General features: G+C 49.7%; 1 protein-coding gene and 1 pseudogene across 1 annotated transcript in view; both read left to right on the forward strand.

Moving 5' to 3' along the window:
- Positions 1 to 13331, forward strand: part of kmt2e (lysine (K)-specific methyltransferase 2E) — a 34795-nt gene extending 21464 nt beyond the window's left edge. Inside the window, 36 exon segments of the mRNA XM_070433928.1 lie at positions 191 to 430; positions 583 to 713; positions 1034 to 1151; positions 1353 to 1462; positions 3128 to 3395; positions 4941 to 5045; positions 6677 to 6748; positions 7283 to 7456; positions 7616 to 7829; positions 7832 to 7900; positions 7903 to 7949; positions 8112 to 8252; positions 8255 to 8309; positions 8312 to 8350; positions 8353 to 8405; positions 8685 to 8745; positions 8748 to 8849; positions 8959 to 9191; positions 9280 to 9325; positions 9328 to 9355; positions 9357 to 9406; positions 9409 to 9552; positions 9555 to 9697; positions 9700 to 9883; positions 9985 to 10242; positions 10245 to 10346; positions 10443 to 10513; positions 10918 to 10936; positions 10939 to 11277; positions 11280 to 11418; positions 11420 to 11461; positions 11463 to 11529; positions 11701 to 11793; positions 11795 to 11852; positions 11855 to 12064; positions 12067 to 13331. Coding sequence (XP_070290029.1) covers positions 191 to 430; positions 583 to 713; positions 1034 to 1151; positions 1353 to 1462; positions 3128 to 3395; positions 4941 to 5045; positions 6677 to 6748; positions 7283 to 7456; positions 7616 to 7829; positions 7832 to 7900; positions 7903 to 7949; positions 8112 to 8252; positions 8255 to 8309; positions 8312 to 8350; positions 8353 to 8405; positions 8685 to 8745; positions 8748 to 8849; positions 8959 to 9191; positions 9280 to 9325; positions 9328 to 9355; positions 9357 to 9406; positions 9409 to 9552; positions 9555 to 9697; positions 9700 to 9883; positions 9985 to 10242; positions 10245 to 10346; positions 10443 to 10513; positions 10918 to 10936; positions 10939 to 11277; positions 11280 to 11418; positions 11420 to 11461; positions 11463 to 11529; positions 11701 to 11793; positions 11795 to 11852; positions 11855 to 12064; positions 12067 to 12149 — 4308 coding nt within the window. The 3' untranslated portion in view covers positions 12150 to 13331.
- Positions 13332 to 17281: 3950 nt separating this feature from the next.
- LOC111982577 (E3 ubiquitin-protein ligase TRIM21-like) lies at positions 17282 to 19795 on the forward strand (annotated as a pseudogene).
- The last annotated feature ends 1148 nt before the right edge of the window (positions 19796 to 20943 follow it).

Raw genomic sequence — 20943 nt, forward strand, 5'->3', positions numbered from 1 at the left:
TTCTTATCTTGACYCCAACTGTACCTCTGAGGTTTACATGTATGTGGAGCAACTCACTCCCCAAAACGTTTTGGCATGTTTATTTGAACAGAAATGTGTCCATTTGTTATGCACTCTGTAACGTCTCTTAAACGGGTGGTAAACCTTGTTGTTTTATGCTGTCTGCTTACTGGAGTGTGTTGTCTAACAGGCGTTCCGTGAGGGCTCCAGGAAGTCCTCCAGAGTGAAGGGTGGAGCTCCAGAAATGGAGCCCGGGGAGCACCCGTCTCTGTGGGAGAACAAGATGAAGGCTTGGATGGAGGCCTACGAGGATGCCGGCAGCAACCAGTACAGCGAGGACGTCCAGATCCTGCTCCGCGTCAAGGAGGCCGGCGACGGCAAGACCCTGGCCTACAACACACACACAGCCACCTTCAAACCGCCCGTGGAGGTAGCTGGAACCGACACAGTGATTTACAAACATGTGTCCTCAAATTGCCTAAGCAGGCAGCATGCACGCAGTTTGTACACACACATTACCTCTGCAAATATCAGTGTCAGCCAGCCTCTTTCCTCATGTCCTGTTGTCCCTCCCCTTTCCAGAGCCAGGTTCAGAAGAACAAGAAGATCCTGAAGGCAGTGAGGGACTTGGCTCCAGAGTCCCTCATCATAGAGTACAGGGGCAAGTTCATGCTGCGACAGCAGTTTGAGGCCAACGGATGCTTCTTCAAGAGGTGAGGTCCCGTCCTGTGGAAACCTGAGCTCAAGTAGAATCCTCAGCTCAAATTTAAAAGTGGAATTCTACTCCTTTCCATAGTTGTATGTCTGAGACATTTGAGAGGTAGTGTGAGAGATCAATAGAAGGTGTGTGTTTGTTGTGGTTCTTCCTTGGCAGTGGAGTCCCTCACGTTCTTTTTCAGCTCCTGTTGCGCTCCTGGCTATCTTCCCCTGGTCACCATATGGACATCCCCAATCTGTTACTATGTCTGTCTGCCCAGCACTGCATTTCATTCATCTTTCTTTATTTTTCTGTCTTTCTTTCTTTCCCCCCCAGGCCGTACCCCTTTGTGTTGTTCTACTCAAAGTTTGACGGGCTGGAGATGTGTGTGGACGCCCGCAGCTTTGGCAACGAGGCCCGCTTCATCCGACGCTCCTGCACCCCCAACTCTGAGGTGAGTAGCCAATCGCAGACCACGATACAAAATCTATGGCTCTAAACCCTGACCACACCCCCCAGAGCCACTAACTTCAACTTAATGTAACCTCATGAGTTTCAATAGGTGCCTCTCTCTCTCCCCTTTTCTCCACCGCTCTGTCTGTCTCTCTCGGTCTCTCTCTCCCCTTTTCTCCACCTCTCTGTCTGTCTCTCTCAGGTGCGTCATGTCATAGAGGATGGTATGCTCCATTTGTACATTTACTCTTTGAGGTCCATCAGCAAAGGCACCGAGATCACCATAGGCTTCGACTATGACTATGGCTGCTGGTAAGCAGGGTGGAATTGATCACCTAGTACCGCACATACACACACACACATATATATTAGAGGTTGACCGATTTAATCGGCATGGCTGATTTTAATTAGGGCCGATTTTTAAGTTTTCAATAACAATCGGTAATCAGCATTTTTGGATGCCGATTATGGCCAATTACATTGCAATCCACGAGGAGACTGCAAGGCAGGCGAGGTAAGTTGCTAGCTAGCATTAAACGTATCTTATAAAAACAATCAATCTTAACATAATCAGTAGTTAACTACACATGGTTGATGATATTACTAGTTTAACTAGCTTGTCCTGCGTTGCATATAATCAATGCGGTGCCTGTTAATTTATCATCGGATCACAACCTTCAACTTCGCCAAACGGGGGATGATTTAACAAAAGCACATTTGCGGAAAAAAAGTAAGATTGTAGCACCAATGTACCTAACCATAAACATCAATGCCTTTCTTAAAATCAATACACAAGTATATCTTTTTTAACCTGCATATTTAGTTAAAAGAAATTCATGTTAGCAGGCAATATTTACTAGGAAAATTGTGTCACTTCTCTTGCGTTCAGTGTAAGCGGAGTCAGGGTATATGCAGCAGTTTGGGCCGTCTGGCTCGCTGCGAGCTGTGTGAAGACCACTTCTTCCTAACAAAGACCGTAATTAATTTGCCAGAATTGTACATAATTATTACATAACATTGAAGGTTGTGCAATGTAACAGCAATATTTAGACTTAGGGTTGCCACCCGTTCAATAAAATACGTAATGGTTCCGTATTTCACTGAAAGAATAAACGTTTTGTTTTCGAAATGATAGTTTCCGGATTAGACCATATTAATGACCTAAGGCTCGTATTTCTCTGTGTTTATTATATTATAATTAAGTCTATGATTTGATGTTTGATAGAGCAGTCTGTCTGAGCGGTGGTAGGCAGCAGCAGGCTCGTAAGCATTCATTCAAACAGCACTTTCCTGCGTATGCCTGCATCTCCTAGCAATGCTTGGGGCACAGCGCTGTTTATGACTTCAAGCCTATCAACTCCCGAGATTAGGCTGGCAATACTATAGTGCCTATAAGAACATCCAATAGTCAAAGGTATATGAAATACAAATGGTATAGAGCTAAATAGTCCTATAACTACAACCTAAAACTTTTTAACTGGGAATATTTAAGACTCATGTTAAAAGGAACCACCAGCTTTCATATGTTCTCAGCAAGGAACTTAAACATTAGCTTTTTTACATGGTACATATTGCACTTTTGCCTTCTTCAACACTGTGTTTTTGCATTATTTGAACCAAATTGTACATGTCTCATTATTTATTTGATTTTAAATTGATTTTATTTATGTATTATATTAAGTTAAAATAGGTGTTCATTCAGTGTTGTTGTAGTTGTCATTACATATATATACATAAAAATCGGCCGATTTTTATTTATATATATATATATATATATATATATATATATATATATATATATATATATATATGCAGCAGTTTGGGCCGACTGGCTCGTTGCGAGCAGTGTGATATATATATATATACACACAACAAGACAAGATTGGTCAACCTCAACCATGTTATCTTTCTACCTTTTTTCTTCTTCCTCGCTTCTTCCCCCCTCTCTCTTTCTCTCTCTCTCTCCCCTCTCTGTAGTAAATACAAGGTGGATTGTGCATGTGTGAGAGGGAACCCAGAGTGCCCGGTGCTGAAGTACAACCTGGAGCCCACAGAGAACCTGGAGGCCAGCAGCCGCCGGCGGGGCCGCAAGGACAAGGAGCCCATGATGCAGCGAGGGGACCACCTGGACCTGGGCCAGAATCAGAACATGACCCTGGACTGTGACGGCAGGGCCAAGGGCCTGGGGGCCGACGGCAAGCAGAGGAAGCTATCACCCCTCCGCCTCTCCATCTCCAACAACCAGGTAAGATTTCCCTGGCAACACAACTCACCTCAATCCATGTCTCCATCACACACCCTGTCCCCATCACACACGCTCCCCCCTGGTCCCCATCACTCTCTCTGTTCAAGATTGCCCCAAAGGAGCCTATAAGTTGGCTTTCCCCTTAAAGACCTTTGTGTTATCATATTTATCTTGTTTTCCATTTAGTTAGCGTCCAATGTCCATGCGTGTAGCCATTTTTAAATGTTTCTGTTATATTTGTGGCATTTCTGTTTTATTTGTGTTATCCATTAGTAGACTACTTGTATTCCTCTATCATCCATCTTGGTTCCCCCTCTCCCTGGCCTAAAGCCCACTCCTGCACCCAGCCATCTCTCTCACCATGCCGTGTATCGCTACTCAGAGCTGTCTGGTATCTAGCCCTCTAGTGGCAGATGAGACATGCTATCATGCTGTGTCCTCTCTGCTGCAGGAGCTCCTGAACGCACCACTAGGCATCCCTCTACTCAGTGTTACACACAGAGAGAAAGCCCTCTGTCTCTGGGGTGGTCCCCAACCTTGTATTCAGTAGTTACTAAACGGAAGAAAACGCTCAGTGAAACTGAGAGGTACAATCTGAAACTGTCCAGTAAGAAATTTCTGTTTTCCTATTCCATTGCAAAACATTTTGTTGCGTTGTCTAATAACCCCGACCCAGGACATAGGTCTTATTGGCAAGCATGTTGCTTCTGTTGCTTTTTGCAACAGCATGTTGCTTCTGTTGCTTTTTAAGGACTGATCTGAGGGAAGCACACAGACGCATGGTTTATGGAGACTGGTTAGACTGATGTATGGTCTACAACAGGCCTGGGAAACTCCAGGCCTGATTGGTGTCACACTTTCCCCAGCTAACACACCTGACTCCAATAATAAACTAATCAAACTAATTGCATTCAGTTTAGAATGCAATTAGTTTAAATCAGGTGTGTTTTCTAGGGATGGGGGAATAGTGTGACACCAATCAAGCCCCCGAGGACTGGAGTTGCCCAGGCTTGGTCTAGAATGAGGAACGGTGAAGAGAGGAGAGGGTCTGACGTCCGAGATGAAGTGCGAGGCATCTCTATCGGAACAACACGCACAAACCATGAAATGAACACGCTGAATTTGGAAGCTGTCCACATCTGTCATTTTGAGCAAACAGACCTTTGTGTGACCACAAGAGCCACAACTTGACATATGACAGGGTAGTTGTTGGTTACAGGGTAGTTGTTGGGAGTGGGCTCAAAACAATGTATCACAAGGCACTACAGAAGTGAGCCTGGTCTCTCGCTCTTCTTTGAAATGGGGTACGATTGCGTTTCGCTGTTATTCTGACTGCCTAGGACCGAATACAAGCTCTGAGCAAGTTTGTGCACAGACAAACCCACCACGTCCCCAGTCAGTGCCCCCAAATGTCACTCTCCCCCAGACTATCCCCTCTCTCTCCCCTCCCCACCGACCACCTCACTGCTCTAGACCCTCTAGTCTGTAGCCAGACTGCCTGTGGTTGGTCAGTGCCATGATAAAGCACCTCTCCCCCTCTAACAGGATCCTACAGAGTTAGAGGGTGTAGAAGACCAGCCTGATAACTCCGTTAGCAGTGAAGTAGAGATGGAGTCAGAGGAGACCATTGCAGAGAGAAAGAGGAAGATGGTAAGTTCCGTGAGCCAGGGCTGCAGCGCGCCCTGCTGTGTGCAGCCCATAACCCCCCCACCCCCACCCCCCACCCACCCATAGGAAAAAGCTCATCCTTGCTGGTATGGGTCACTGTTTATGTTGGTGGTGGTTTCCCCCACAACCCCCCCCCCACCTCCCTGCTTCTGCTGCTGTCTCTGCCTCATCCTGTTGCTGTGTAGCCTAGCCTGCGGGGTCCCCCCTGCTCTCTGTCGCTCACTCACTTCCTCTGGCAGAGCCCTCAAACACTGAGGCTCTGTGTTTTGTCATCATTATACAGGGTTATTTTCCTCATTTAAGAGTTAATTTGCTAAACAATCACACATTGCACCATTCTGGGCCCTCCAGAGCCACAGGCCCCCCTACCCCCTCCTCCCCTCTCATTAGCTGAGTAAACAAGAGCCCTAGCCTCATCACACGTAAGTACTGGAACTCTCCCCGTGTGTCTGATTATGACCCTCAAGTACAGAATTGGCCAACTGTTTTGAAATGGCCAATTACTCTCCTCTCCCCTGCTAAAGAGCTCTGGTGACCCAGAGAGATGGGCTCACACACACGTGGGCACGCTCTCCCTCTTTTCATATATATATACACACACACACTCTGGAAATTACCCTGCCGTCAGCTCCTTTTCACACGACGAGGCCCAAGGTGTAAAGCGCTGACTCATCGTTCTGGCCAATGGACTGGCACTGGCTCTGCTAAATTATCCCTGAGCGAGAGAGAAGGTGGGGGGGGGGGGCTTCTCTGATGCCAGGGCCTTATTGACTCTGGGACATCCAATAGCCTGTCTCCCTCCAAGGGAATCTGCAAGCTGGTCCAGGAGGAGGTACCCCCCTCTACTGTGGAAGAAAGAGCTTCTGGATTCACTGTCGTCCTCTGACGTAACAGTCACCCTCTGGTGTATTTATGGTGTTCAACCCCAACCACGCACAACAATGCCCTGTCCGCATGGGCTCTTAACACTGTGTGTCTGTGTGTGTTAGGCATGTATTGTCTCCCACACTCATGTTAAAGATCCGGTTTGGCGCCAGGGATACAGGCACGGCATGGAACACACAGTTAATATGTTGGTTGCACTATGGTCCGGTTTTGGGTGTTGCAGATGGTATGTAGTTGCTTGTCATCAACCTTGGTGAAAGTTGGTGATTGGGTTGGTTGCTAATGTCTTCGTTTTCTTTCCATGTGTCGTGGGTTCAGTATGTGGTTAATGACACTGTGGTGAGGTGGTGAACATGTGGCTGAGYTCCAGTGGTGGTGGGTTGTGTTGAAATCACTGTTCATTCATTCAGCCCAAATAAAGTCTTCCTACTGGATATGCTGGTGTAAGCAGACAAGGTGAAGAAGCCCTGACTGGACATGTGTCTACAGGCATAAGGCAGCCATTCTCCCTATCTGGCCCCCTCTTCTCTCCCCTCCTTCATAACCTTGTAGTGGCCAGGTCACCTCTCCACACCCCCACCTGTCTCAGAGGATCCCTGAGGGTCGGCGACACACTGAAGCCCCTAGAGTGGGGAACCGTGGTGGTGTGTGTATGTTCTATGTGTGTTATTAGGGGGGGCCGGGCCTCTTGTCTTCTAAACCAGGCTGTCTCTCTGTAAACCATTCAGGCCAGCCCAGCGGAGGAGTCCCATCTGCAAGGCGTGGGGGCCTCCAGCTGTCTGGGACTGAGTAAACCGGAGGTAAACCTGACGCACCAACCCCCACCCACCCCCAAACATACCCCCGCCTGCCTGCCTTCCCCTCCACCTCATAGGGGACCCCACTAACTGACAAACATACTAACCCCCCCACCACCTCCATCTTCTCTCCACTGACCGGCCCTGTGGCAGACCCCAGTGTGTCTCTGCTACTGGGGGTGGTAAAACTAGTCTGGTGGAGGCAGCCGTGGTGTTATAAACCACACACCCTGAATGGTTTGGTAAGGGCTAATGTTACGTTTCAAACCTCCGAAATGCCATTCCAGTTAGTTTGGTCTCTCACATCAACAGGGTTTTTACTTGTTCATCTCCATAGTTTTTTCCTCCACTGGAAGGGAAATGTGGTCCTTTTTCTATGTCATTCTGCGCCGCTGCTGTTTTTTTTTTCTCTGCCAGCTAGCCAGCCAGACTGCCTCTTGCCTGTCCTGTGTTGCGAATAATGTGTCCCTCCCCCTCTAGGCCCAGGAGACTAGGCCACGTGGACTAAAGCTTACCACTCTGTCCTCTCCTCTACAGACCCGTGAAGAGAGGAAGATGGAGGCCATCCTGCAGGCCTTTGCCCGCATGGAGAAGAGGGAGAAGAGGCGGGAGCAGGCCCTGGAGAAGATCGGCACCAAATCAGAGGGGGGCATCAAGGAGGAGCCCCCTGCCACCCCCGAGGCCGACATGCAGTCTCCTGGTATCATGACGGTAAGTGATAGTTGACTCAACACAAGTTCTTTAGCCTGCACTCACCAGGTCGTTAGTATTAAAGAGGATGTTGTCAATAATCTGAAGGGTTAGCTGAAGGTGACTATAAACCCATCCAAACTATGCTACTGTACTCTATCCTAACCCTGTCTCTCCCAGCCCCTGCTAGAGGTGAAGGAGGAGCCGGGTCTCAACAAGCCCACGCCGGCCAAGCTGCGAGGCAGCAAGCAGAGGAAGAGCTTCTCGCGGAGCCGCACCCACATTGGGCAGCAGCGGCGGCGAGCGCGCACCATCAGCACCTGCTCTGACATACCTCCCGGCTCGCCCGGGGAACTCCTGGACCCCCTGGCCAATGACGGCCCAGCCGTAGAGGCCTCCAGGACCCCGAACCAGAGGCCCTCTCCTCCCATGCCCCCGACACCAGCCCCCCTTACAGTGGCTCCCCGGCCCTGACAGAAACCGCTCCGGGCAGAAGTACCCCAAAACTAAAAAGGTACCCTAGCCACGGCTCAGTGCTCACCCCTAAACACGACTGTCACTATTCTATTTAGACTTAGGAAGTTCTATTCCTTTCTAGTGAAATGTCACTCAATACTATAGTCAAATACAGTGTGCTTCTGACTAAAGCTCTCTCTCTCTCTTTGTCTCGCTACAGCACTTGGTGAGTGAGTGGTGCGTCGACAAGCAGGAGCGATCATTGCGGACCCCAGAGCCGCCCCCGGAGAGGCCCCTGAGGATCAGCAGCGACCCGGAGGTGCTGGCACAACAGCTCAACGCCCTGCCCGGCATGGGCCCCACAGCCCGCATGTCTACAGCACGCCCAAACACTACGTCCGCTTCTCCTCGCCCTTCCTGGCAACCGCAGCCCCACCACCCCTGGGGTGCCGACCGGACGCCGCGTTCCCGCGAGCTGCCCGACACGCCACCCACCTCAGGCTCCTGCAAGAAGGTATGTTGTTCACCACCTCGCAGGGGAATGGAGAGAGTGTTGGCTGTCAGGTATAGCTGCAGGGTAGAAAGACTGACTGACAGTGTTACGGCGAGAGGAGCGAACTGACAGTGTTACCGGCAGAGGGAAGACTGACAGTGTTACGGCAAAGGGACAGTATTATTGTCAGTAACAGAGACTTAGGTTTTCTAAGCTGTAGCTGCCTTGGAGATCAGTGAACGTAATTTGTATTTGTGGTTGACATGTCTAAGTCCTCTCCCTCCCTGTCTTCTCCCACAGCGCTGGCTGAAGCAGGCTCTAGAGGAGGAGACCACCACCCCTCCACCCAGCAGCGGCCGGCCCCCCTGGTCATGCCCAGCGAGGGCCCTCTCAGCCCCCCTATCAACGGGACTCTGACAGCCCCCCCCTACAATGGCAGCTGCACCTTGCCAGGTGAGGACTCTGGTAAGGAATCAGGAATGTATTTCTCATCACTTAGAAGACATAAGTCTTGTATGGCAAGTGTCTGTTTTTTTCATGTGAGTAACCCTTCCTCTCTCTGTGTGTCATACAGAGTTGCCCACTCCTCTGAAGAAGCGGCGCCTGGGTCTGTGTCCGCTGGACGCCTGCATGTCAGAGAGCTCCACCCCCTACGACTCTCCCTGCGCCACGCAACAACCCGGGCCGACCTATCAGAGCGGTACACCCCTACTGCTGGCCACGCAACCACCCCGCGTCACCCGTACGGAGGCCGAGCCCCGAGCCTCTACCTAGACCCCCACACACGCACTCAGTGCCCCGCAGGAAGTAAGACACACATCTCACCTACAAAACACACACACACTCATGAGGGGAAGTGAGCGGTGTGTTAATATCTCTGTTCCTGTGTCCACAGAGCGAGTCTTCCCTGGACAGCTCACCAGAGGGCAGTCGCAGACCCAGCCCCAAGAGGCTGAGCGACCACCTTCGCTGCTCCTCCCCCTGTGTAGCGGTCAGGGCTCCCAGTCTGGACGTGTTGCCCCCCCACCGACGCCCAAGACCAGCGCCCCCGTGAGCCCAGCCCCCACCGCAGAGTCCCAGGACTGTGTGGGAGAGGAGGGGCCAGAGACAGGGGCCGAGGGCAAAGGCGAGGCCCCCTCCTCCTCCACAGATCCAGCCTCTTCCTCCCTCCTCCCCCCTGGATGAAGAGTCCAGAGAGAGTGGGTCTGTCAGGGCCAGGGGGTCTGTCCTTCTCCCCATCAACTCTAACCTGAGGGACTTACCCCTCACACACCCTGGAGCCCATCTTGGCCTTCAGGCCTGAGGCGTGGCTGTGGCTGTGGCTGTGGCTGGTGTTGTGACTGTACCAGTACCCTTGGCAGCAGGACCCTTCACAGAGGCTGCAGGGTCTCTCTTTTACCCCTGCCCTGAGGAGGGGGGAACCCTGGCCTTCTCTCGTTCACTGAGTGGAGACAGCACCGGAGAGGGAGGGTCAGGACAGAATCCCCACAGAAGAAAAAGGTGATTGCTATATTCTCTATTCAGCCTGCCCATTCAAGCTGTTTAGGTTCCTGGACTGATTAAGGTATGTCTGTTTTCGTGTGATGTCATGTGTTTTCCCAGGTGTCTTTGCTGGAGTACAGGAAACGTCAGCGTGAGGCGCGGCGAGCGGCTCCAAAATGGAATGCGGCTCGCTGTTCTACAACACCTACCCTGGTGGAGATGTTCCTCTTGCCCATGGAGACCACCCAAGAGCCTCCACCCCTGGCTCCAGCCCTGGCTCCAGCCCAAGCTCCAGTGGCCCTGCTGCAGTGGCCCCACCCCGCCCGAGCCAAATACCCCCAGCCCAGTGAGGACACAGAGCCCCCTGTCGAGGGGAGAGAGAGGGGGGAGAGGGACAGTGGACTCGTCCCACCTCGGTGGGCAGGCAAGAGAGCGTGGCTACCAGAGCCCTGTCGCTTAGTGACCACAGCAAAGACAAAGGTCCACACCAACACACACACACACACAACACTTGGACATAACTTCTTTACTGATGATAGTTTAATTGTAATAATGTGTGCTTGTTTCAGATGAGAGAGACCGAGGGCAGTGAGGCCCCAGTCAGAGATTGTTCATCTCCTAGCCTGCAGAGGACCCCAACCCACACGGTAAGAAACATTCTGCTTTCTGGCTCCAACAGTAGTGTGAAGTACATGCTGCTGCCAAACACAGCCATCACACAGCCATATAGTGTAGGCCAGGGGTCGGCAACAGGCGGCCCATTAGCCAAACCATCAAAGTTTTGATTTTAGTTTCGGTCTGTAAAATTCAGGAAATCTGTTCAAGTATTCCCACAAAAAATAGACGTGATGGTGTCTCAATGTAATCAAGGTATGACATGATTTGTTATTTTCAAATACAATCTCTTTTTGTAGTCAGTTTGCAGTGTGCCCCCGACCATTCGTTCCAACAAAGATCCTCCCACGGCTGAATGTAGTTGCCTACCCCTGATGTAGGCTGTTATTGTTCATGACTTACCCGTTCCCTCGCTCAGTCTCTCTCTCCTCCCTAGCCGTGTTCTCCTGGCCCAGCAGCCCGTCCCAGCCTAGCAGTCGCCCAGTGAAGGAGGAGGAGAGTGACAGCCGGCCTCGGACCCCTCCCAGGCTGCCCCACAGCAGCCCAGCAAGGCCTGCCGTACCCAAGAGCCAGCCCCCTGACCCCACCAAGCTGCACCTGCTGCACACCTGCCCTGCCCCCTACATTCTCGCCTCCTCCTCATCCACTCCCAACCCCGGCTCAGGGCTCCCTTACCGCAGCCAGAGGGCCTTCCTCTTTGCTCCTCCTCAGTCCAGCCACAGGCTCAACCAGGGCCGCCCCCTTCTCCCAGTCAGCCCACAGTCCGCTCCCTCCCCTCCTCCACCAGCACCTCCAGCCTAGCAGCCTACTTCCCCAGCCAGTCAGCCTCCCGCGTGGGATCCTTCCTGGGTTCCAGGCCTTCCGTGACGTCCCCATTCCCCTGGAGGCCAGCCCTCCTGCAGACTCTTCCTCACCACGCCCTGCACTACCAGAGCTCTACCACTCCCCTCCTCCCCCCCCCCACCACAACATCTGGGCCCGGCCGGGCCTGCTGCACGTTAACCTGCAGCCTCCTCCTGTCCAGCAGCACCAGCTCCTCCTGACCACAGCCGCCCCGTACCTACTCACACGTCATCCCGTCACTCGCCATCCTCCACATAAAACCCGTCCTCCCCGCTCGCAGCGTGGCCGCATCCCCCTCACCATAGGCCCGCCCAGACTGCGCGCCTACCCCAGAACGTACCAATCCGCCACCATCGCAACGTGCCTCCGGCACCAGTCTCCTCCCTCCTCCTCCGCCCCCCCACAGGCCAGACCACCAGCTGCAGCAGCCCTGTCCAGCACCCTCCTGTCACTCAACCAGGGCCTGCCTCTTCCTCCCACCCCCACCCCCTCCTCCTGCCTCCTCGACCGGTGTCCCCATGCAAGTGCAGGCCCTCACCACTTCAGAACTTGGGGGCCTTTCCAACCTCGCTGATGCACACCGGCGGCAACCACTAACCCCTCAGTGCCCCTCTCCACCTACCCCCCGTCCCACCAGCAGACTGGACTGCCCCCCCCTCTCTCCCCCTCCCCAGCAGCAGACTCAGCCGGCCAGGCCGTGCCCACCGCCACTCAGATGCCCAGCGGGACACGTGGGGCCCCTTTCACAACGCTGGGTACCTGGGCACGGGGTGGGCACGACCGCCTCCATGCAGGCCTCCCCCTTGGCCCCGCCAGCCCCTGTGAACTCACTCTGAGAGGAGCTTGACGACAGACCGCGGAACACAACAAGCAACAAAAGCTGTAAATATTTTCTATGTACCTGAACACATGGCCAATGGAAAAACAGGAGAAGGTGGGATAAAGGGGTGCTTTTTAAAGGACAAACTGAAAACAAGGACTGTGAAACAATCTTATTAAGAGACTTTGTGTCTGAAATGAAGATGGATGATTCCCCCGGTGCTCATCCCACTCTTTCTCTCTCCGACGTCCCTCCCTCCGTTTTCTTTTGAATTTCCCTCCTGTGGCGGAGAGAGTGCCTATCCGCCTGACCGTCTCTGTCTGTTTTGGACTTCTATTGTACGGTCCCGCACTTTCTGTATCAATGTACATTCCAGCCTCCACCCCCCTTCGTCATTTAGTCCGCCTTTCACTTCTTCTTCTCTTTGTCTATTGTCTGCTCTTCTACACCGTTTATTCGTTTTATCTAGTGGCTCATTATAGCAAACAGAAAGCTTTTTGTATAGAGAAAAAATACAGAGTTATTATTTTTATTCCTCTGTGTAACAAATATCTGTGCACCGCTGCAGTGATTCAGAAAATGCTGTTCTGGGAGCCCGCTTCAATGCCCCAGGAGGCTGCACTCGTGTGTGTGTGTGTGTGTGTGTGTGTGTGTGTGTGTGTGAGGAGGTGTATGGACTGTATGTGTGTGTCTGTCTCCTGTGTGTCAGTGGGAGAAAGGGAAGTGATAGAAAGTAAGAGTGATAGCGTGAAACGAGTGCAGTAGTCTTCTGAGGTAGCCAGAGTGAGGTCTCACCCGTAGGTAGGACGTTAGCGGTTTATTTTTGAATATCAATGGTTATTTGTAGAAATTGTAATTTAATGTATAGGTGGTTACTCCAGCTTTCTCCGGAAACAGGTTGTATATATTTGCTTCTTTTCTTTCCTATGCTTGTACAATTGGCTCCCATCCCATTTTGGAATCTGGTTGTAAATACGAGCGCTCTTCTTGGCAAAGATGAATGTTTCTGTGACAATAGCACTTTTTATTTAGTTTTTCCTCTCTGGACTATTCAGTGTAGTCTTTATTATTATGTGTGTGTGTGTGAGTGAGTATGTTTGTGCAGAGGAGAGAGACTCAAACACTGCACTGGTTGGCTATTTTCATGGTTCATTATAATAAATCACTGTAATGACAGTTTTATACCACTGGTGGTGTTGTGTGTCTGTCTGTATGTTCTTTCTGTCTGGGAGAAGGAAGGCTGATATGTTGGCATCACTTTCAAACGGTTTAACGGATTCCTCCTACCTGACGCGTGGTCCTTGTTATCCGGGATCCTTGGGACGTCCCTACTCCGTTGAAGTTAACGTTGAAAATGGTCAAGGAACGGGTTAGGTAAGAATTATGGTTAAGTTCAGGGTAGGGATGTCCCAAGGAACCCCGGATAGCACTAACCTACCTGACAGGCCACCAGCAAGCTGCCTGTCGCCTCCAAATAAAACTCCTGTGAAAAGTCGTGGTTGGATGCTGTCGGACAACTTCACCATATCATGGAACCATAGAGACCTGAACCATCTTCAGCATGTCCCCTGAGAATTCCTTTACAGAGTRGATTACCTTTCAGGTTTAAGGAATGTGTACCATCATGCCAGAAACAGATATGTCCATTAATGAATATTTCTTTAGTGGTTGCCTCCCATCTTATCACAACAGATTGTAGACAGTTCCATCAGGAGAGCAATACTAACTGCATCTAATGAGCGCCTGCCTCTCTTCCTGACAGGGGTGCATGTTGGTTAGTGGTAGTTTATCACTGGTAAGCAGATGTTGCGACACACCTCCTCTTTGATCTGGGATGCTGTGTGCATATCAATGCAGACACTCCGGTCTTGATGAACATCAATGATTAAGCAGGCTCTTCATGGTTACAAGTGCTCTCCTGTCCCTGTTATGCATGACTAACAGGCACAAATGAGCTTCACAACAACACACCACTCCTGGTTTTGGAGTGTCTTTCTCCCATGTTCACAAGTGGAGAGAATCCACAGTTCAGGGACATGTGGTCTAGAGAGACGTGTTTCAAATCAAAGTTTATTTGTCACATGCGCCTAATACAACAGGTGTAGACCTTACAGTGAAAGGCTTACTTACAGGCTCTAACCAACAGTGTAAAAAGGTATTAGGTGAACAATAGGTAAGTAAAGAAATAAAAATAACAGTAGTGAGGCTATATACAGGCACCAGTTAGTCAGGCTGATTGAGGTAGTATACATAGATATATAACCATATAGATATGGTTAAAGTGACTATGCATATATGAAGAACAGAGAGTAGAAGTAGCGGGACACAATGCAGATAGCCCGGTTAGCCAATGTGCGGGAGCACTGGTTGGTCCGGCCAATTGAGGTAGTATGTACATGAATGTATAGTAAAAGTGACTGCATATATGATAAACAGAATAGCAGCAGCGTAAAAGAGGGGTTGGGGGGGGCACACAATGCAAATAGACATTTGATTACCTGTTCAGGAGTCTTATGGTTTGGGGGTAAAAACTGTTGAGAAGCCTTTTTGTCCTAGACTTGGCACTCCGGTACCTCTTGCCATGCGGTAGTAGAGAGAACATTCTGTGGCTGGGGTCTTTGACAATTTTTAGGGCCTTCCTCTGACACCGCATGGTGTAGAGGTCCTGGATGGCACTCAGCTTAGTGATGTACTGGGCTGTACGCACTACCCTCTGTAGTGCCTTGCGGTCGGAGGCCAAGCAATTGCCGTACCAGGCAGTGATGCAACAGTCAGGATGCTCTCGATGTTGCAGCTGTATAACATTTTGAGGATCTGAGGACCCATGCCAAATCTTTTTGGTTTCCTGAGGGGGAATAGGCTTTGCCGTGCCCTCTTCACGACTGTCTTGGTGTGTTTGGGCCATTCTAGTTTGTTGGTGATGTGGACACCAAGAAACTTGAAGCTCTCAACCTGCTCCACTACAGCCCCGTCGATGAGAATGGGGGTGATCTGTCCTCCTTTTCCTGTAGTCCACAATCGTCTCCTTATTCTTGGTTACACTGAGGGATAGGTTGTTATTCTGGCACCACCCGGCCAGGTCTCTGACTTCCTCCCTATAGGCTGTCTCATCGTTGTCGGTGATCAGGCCTACCACTGTTGTGTCGTCTGCAAACTTAATGATGGTGTTGGAGTCGTGCCTGGCCATGCAGTCGTGGATGAACGGAGTACAGGAGGGGACTGAGCACACACCCCGGGGGGGCTCCAGTATTGAGGATCAGCGTGGCAGATGTGTTGCTACCTACCCTCACCATCTGGGGGCGGCCCGTCAGGAAGTCCAGGATCCAGTTGCAGAGGGAGGTGTTTAGTCCCAGGATCCTTAGCTGAGTGATGAGCTTTGAGGGCACTATGGTGTTGAACGCTGAGCTGTAGTCAATGAATAGCATTCTCACATAGGTCTTCCTTTTGTCCAGGTGGGAAAGGGCAGTGTGGAGTGCAATAGAGAGTGCCTCATCTGTGGATCTGTTTGGGCGGTATGCAAATTGGAGTGGGTCTAGGGTTTATGGGATAATGGTGTTGATGTGAGCCATGACCAGCCTTTCAAAGCATTTCATGTATACAGCCGTGTGTGCTACGGGTCTGTAGTCATGTAGGCAGGTTGCCTTCATGTTCTTGGGCACAGTGACTATGGTGGTCTGCTTGAAACATGTTGGTATTACAGACTCAATCAGGGACATGTTGAAAATGTCAGTGAAGACACCTGCCAGTTGGTCAGCACATGCCCGGAGCACACGTCCTGGTAATCCGTCAGGCCCCGCAGCCTTGTGGATGTTGACCTGTTTAAAGGTCTTACTCACGTCGGCTACGGAGAGCGTGATCACACAGTTGTCCGGAACAGCTGATGCTCTCATGCACGCCTCAGTGTTGCTTGCCTCGAAGCGAGCATAGACGTGATTTAGCTCATCTGGTAGGCTCGTGTCACTGGGCAGCTCGCGGCTGTGCTTCCCTTTGTAGTCTGTAATAGTTTGCAAGCCCTGCCACATAAGACGAGCGTCGGAGCCGGTGTAGTACGACTCAATCTTAGCCCTGTATTGACGCTTTGCCTGTTTGATGGTTCGTCAGACGGCATAGCGGGATTTCTTGTAAGCTTCCGGGTTAGAGTCCCGCACCTTGAAAACGGCAGCTCTACCCTTTAACTCAGTGCGAATGTTGCCTGTAATCCATGGCTTCTGGTTGGGGTATGTACGTATAGTCACTGTGGGGACAAAGTCCTTAATGTACTTATTGATAAAGCCAGTGACTGATGTGGTGTACTTCTCAATGCCATTGGAGGAATCCCGGAACATATTCCAGTCTGTGCTTGCAAAACAGTCCTGTAGCTTAGCATCTGCTTCATCTGACCACTTTTTTATCGATCTAGTCACTGGTGCTTCCTGCTTTAATTTTTGCTTGTAAGCAGGAATCAGGAGGATGTAATTGTGGTCAGATTTACCAAATGGAGGGCGAGGGAGAGCTTTGTACGTGTCTCTGTGTGTGGAGTACAGGTGCTCTAGAATTGTTTTCCCTCTGGTTGCACATTTAACATGCTGATAGAAATTAGGTTTAAGTTTCCCTGCATTAAAGTTTCCGGCCACTAGGAGCGCCGCCTCTGGGTGAGCGGATTCCTGTTTGCTTATTTCCTTATACAGCTGACTGAGTGCAGTCTTAATGCCAGCATCCGTCTGTGGTGGTAAATAAACAGCCACGAAAAGTATAGCTCAAAACTCTCTAGGCAAATAGTGTGGTCTGCATTTTATCACAAGATACTCTACTTCAGGCGAGCAAAATCTAGAGACTTCCTTAGATTTCGTGCAGCAGCTGCTGTTTACAAATATGCACAGACCGCCCCCCTCGTCTTACCGGAGTGTGCTGTTCTAATGCCTGGCCCGGTTCGTTTTGCATGGCCCGGTGCCCCGGTTGAGTGGAGATTGCATATTTTAGAATATTCCATTGGTCCTTAAGTGAATTCTCCACCCACCCGGGGGAACTGGGCCATGCAAAACTAAATGGTCCAATCAGAATAGGGCTATAGGGGTTGGGCAAGTGAGTGCTCTTGGGTTGTGTATAGTTAATTATTCCAGGAAGAGAAGTGCATTGCAGTGTTGGGTGGGGAGGAAGAACATTTTCAATGTCATTTCTCTGAAGTGAAACTAAAGCTAGCCATATGTTGTGCATGAAACCAAACTCCCCAGCTCTTCAGAAAACTGTTAAATAGTGAAATTCAGTCTTTGGACCTCTTAACGCCAAACAGAAAGTAGAACAGAAATCTTATCCACAAACACATGCAGGTGAGTAGAGAGATTAACATGGACATTTGAAGATCAGCTCTACACTGTTTGTTTATTCTCTTTTTTCTCTGCTACAGTTGGCCAACGTTAACTCTTTGTTCTTTGGTTATATAACTATTTTCTAAGTTTCTTAGTAACACCTTGTATCAAGATTGGTTAGTCTGCCCGTAAGGCAATGCTGGCAAACTATCAAGAGCAGACTGATTGCAGGAAATGATTTATGGTTTTACCTTGGTCTCTGTCTAGATATGGCGTCCTCCAGCCGTGTCCTCGCTGAAGAGCAGTTCCCGTGCTCCATCTGTCTGGATGTGTTCACTGAGCCGGTCTCTATTCAATGTGGACACAACTACTGCATGTCCTGTATCAGGAAGTATTGGGATGGCAATGACCTGTGCCAGTGTCCCATGTGTAAAAAAACATTTTACAGGAGACCAGATCTGTTCATCAATACATTCATTTCTGAGAGTTCAGGAAATCAGTTCAAGTGAAAGCCACCAGCAGCTCAGACCAACTCCCTGCCAAAACTGGAGAAGTCTCCTGTGACATCTGCACTGGGATGAAGCTCAAGGCCCTGAAGTCCTGCCTGGTGTGTCAGACCTCTTACTGTGAGACTCACCTGGAGCCTCATCAGAGAGTCGCAGCCTTAAAGAGACACAAGCTGATCAACCCTGTGGAGAACCTGGAAGACAGGATGTGTAAGAAGCATGACCGGCTCCTGGAGCTGTTCTGTAGGAGTGATCAGACATGTGTGTGTCAGTTCTGCACTGAGGCAGACCACAAGACTCACAACACAGTCCCTCTAGAGGAAGAGTATGGAGAGAAGATGGCTGAACTGGGGAAGATGATGGCAGAAGTACAGCAGATGATGCATGCAAGATCTAGAAAGGTTAAGGAGATCAAGCACTCTGTAGAGCTCAGCAAGAGAGTTGCAGATAGAAAGATATTAGACAGTGTGCAGGTATTCACTGCTCTGGTGCACTCCATTGAGAGAAGTCAGGCTGAGCTCATTGAGGTGGTCAAAGAGAAGCATAAAAAAGCGGAGAGGCAGGCTGAAGGGCTCATTAAAGAGCTGGAGCGGGAAATGAATGAGCTACAGAGGAGAAGCACTGAGCTGGAGCAGCTCTCACACACTGAGGACCAGCTCCACCTCCTCCAGAGCTTTCCATCCCTCTCTACCCCTCCAGACACCAAGGACTGGTCTGAGATCAGTGTTCACAGTGATCTGTATGTGGGGACTGGGAGGAGAGTTGTGTCCCAACTGGAGGAGACACTGAATAAAGAGATGGATAAAGTCAAATTGAAGAGGGTGCAGCGCTATGCAGTGGATGTGACTCTGGACCCTGATACGGCAAACCCCTATATCATCCTGTCTACAAGTGGGAAAGAAGTGAGATATCAACAGAAGCAACAAGATCTCCTTGACAACCCAAAGAGGTTTTCCACCTGTCCCTGTGTTCTTGGAAATAAAGGTGTCCCCTCAGGAAGATTTTACTATGAGGTGACTGTTAAGGGAAAGACTAAGTGGGATTTAGGAGTGGCCAGAGAGTCCATCGACAGGAAGGGAAATATCACACTGAGCCCTAAGGATGGTTACTGGACTGTGGCACTGAGGGAGAGGTATAAGTACCTAGCCTGTACCTCCCCACCTGTCCTCCTCTCCCTGAGAGAAAAGCCCCAGAAGGTGGGGGTGTTTGTGGATTATGAGGAGGGTCAGGTGTCCTTTTATGATGTGGAGGCCAGGTCTCATATCTACTCTTACACTGGCTGCACCTTCGCTAAGAAACTATATCCATACTTAGGACCTTGTGCTAATTTTGGGGATGAAAACTCTGCTCCTCTGATTATCTCTCCTGTCAATCACACAGTCTGAGGATGACGTTTTGACATTGCAGAAGTGTGGAGATGTTTCCAAAGATAATGGTATCCTGACAAATACTCAGCATGGACCTTGATTCCGTTAAGTTTAAAATACTGCACTTTGCATTATCACATGAATCACAGAAAAAAAAATCCCTGCAAATATTTAGTTTAATATTAGATGAAATTGTTCCAGTCTCTTCTGTGTGGTCATTTCTTAATGTACATATACATAATGTGTGTTTATGTAATAATGTCGTGCTGATGTGACTGTATTGTGATTCATTTCATGTAATCTCTGACATCAATGATTGAGCAGCCTCTTCGTGGTTACAAGTGCTCTCCTTTCCCCATCGTGCATGGGGACAAAGCTTTACAACAACACAACACACGACTATATTTTGAAGTGCCTTTCTCGTGTTGTTTGTTCTGTCTTTGATTGTAACACAAAAATGTCATTACATTTGAAATAAACACCATTAAAGAAACACAGATGCAGTGAGTATGTTTTAAAGTTTATTTATTTAGGGTAATATTTACATGTTTTTATGTACATGGAAATGGTTGGGACAAACCTCTTTCCCTGGTTCCTCACCTCTTCTGTTTGTTTATCCCAGATTTTCATACACACTCACACACTGCATGAAAAGGCACATTTACGGCACATTGTCCCATACATCTCCGATTACATATACATGTCTGTAAATGTCCACACACAAAAGTGGTCTGTTATCGGATATGTACGGGATGTGTGCAGAGATTTTTGGACTGTGCACTCCAGTGTTAACCCGTAAATACACTTTTTCATGCAGTCAACTCCTCCAACTACACTTGGAAACCACCTGGAACATATCACTGCTTGCTGACCAGACAGCCAGTATAATAAGGTAGGTGGGGTTTGGACTAGCCAGTATAATAAGGTAGGTGGGGTTTGGACTAGCCAGTATAATAAGGTAGGTGGGGTTTGCTCACCTACCTTATTATACTGGCTAGTCCAAACCCCACCTACCTTATTATACTGGCTAGTCCAAACCCCACCATACCTTATTATACTGGCTAGTCCAAACCCCACCTACCTTATTATACTGGCTAGTCCAAACCCACCTACCTTATTATACTGGCTAGTCCAAACCCCACCTACCTTATTATACTGGTAGTCCAAACCCCACCTACCTTATTATACTGGCTAGTCCAAACCCCACCTACCTTATTATACTGGCTAGTCCAACCCCACCTACCTTATTATACTGGCTACCGCCTCACACAACCCCCACCTACCTTATTATACTGGCTAGTCCAACACCCACCTCCACCTTATTATACTGGCTGTCTCACCCGTCCACAACCTATCTGCTCCAACCCTACTACCTATACTACTGCCCCCTTCAACCCCCACACTCACCCTCTCATTATACTGGCTAGTCACCCCACCACCACCCTACCCCTACTCTATACTGGCTAGTACAACCCCACCTATCCTATTATACTGGCTAGTCCAAACCCACCTACCTTATTATACTGGCTATCCACCACCCACCCCCACTACCCTCCTAAATCCTACCTAACTGGCTAGTCCAACACCCACCTACCTTATTATAGCTGAGTCAAACCCCACCTACCTTATTATACTGGCTAA

The sequence above is a fragment of the Salvelinus sp. IW2-2015 genome, linkage group LG3 (assembly GCF_002910315.2).
Source record: "Salvelinus sp. IW2-2015 linkage group LG3, ASM291031v2, whole genome shotgun sequence".
In the NCBI taxonomy this organism is placed as follows: Eukaryota; Metazoa; Chordata; class Actinopteri; order Salmoniformes; family Salmonidae; genus Salvelinus; species Salvelinus sp. IW2-2015.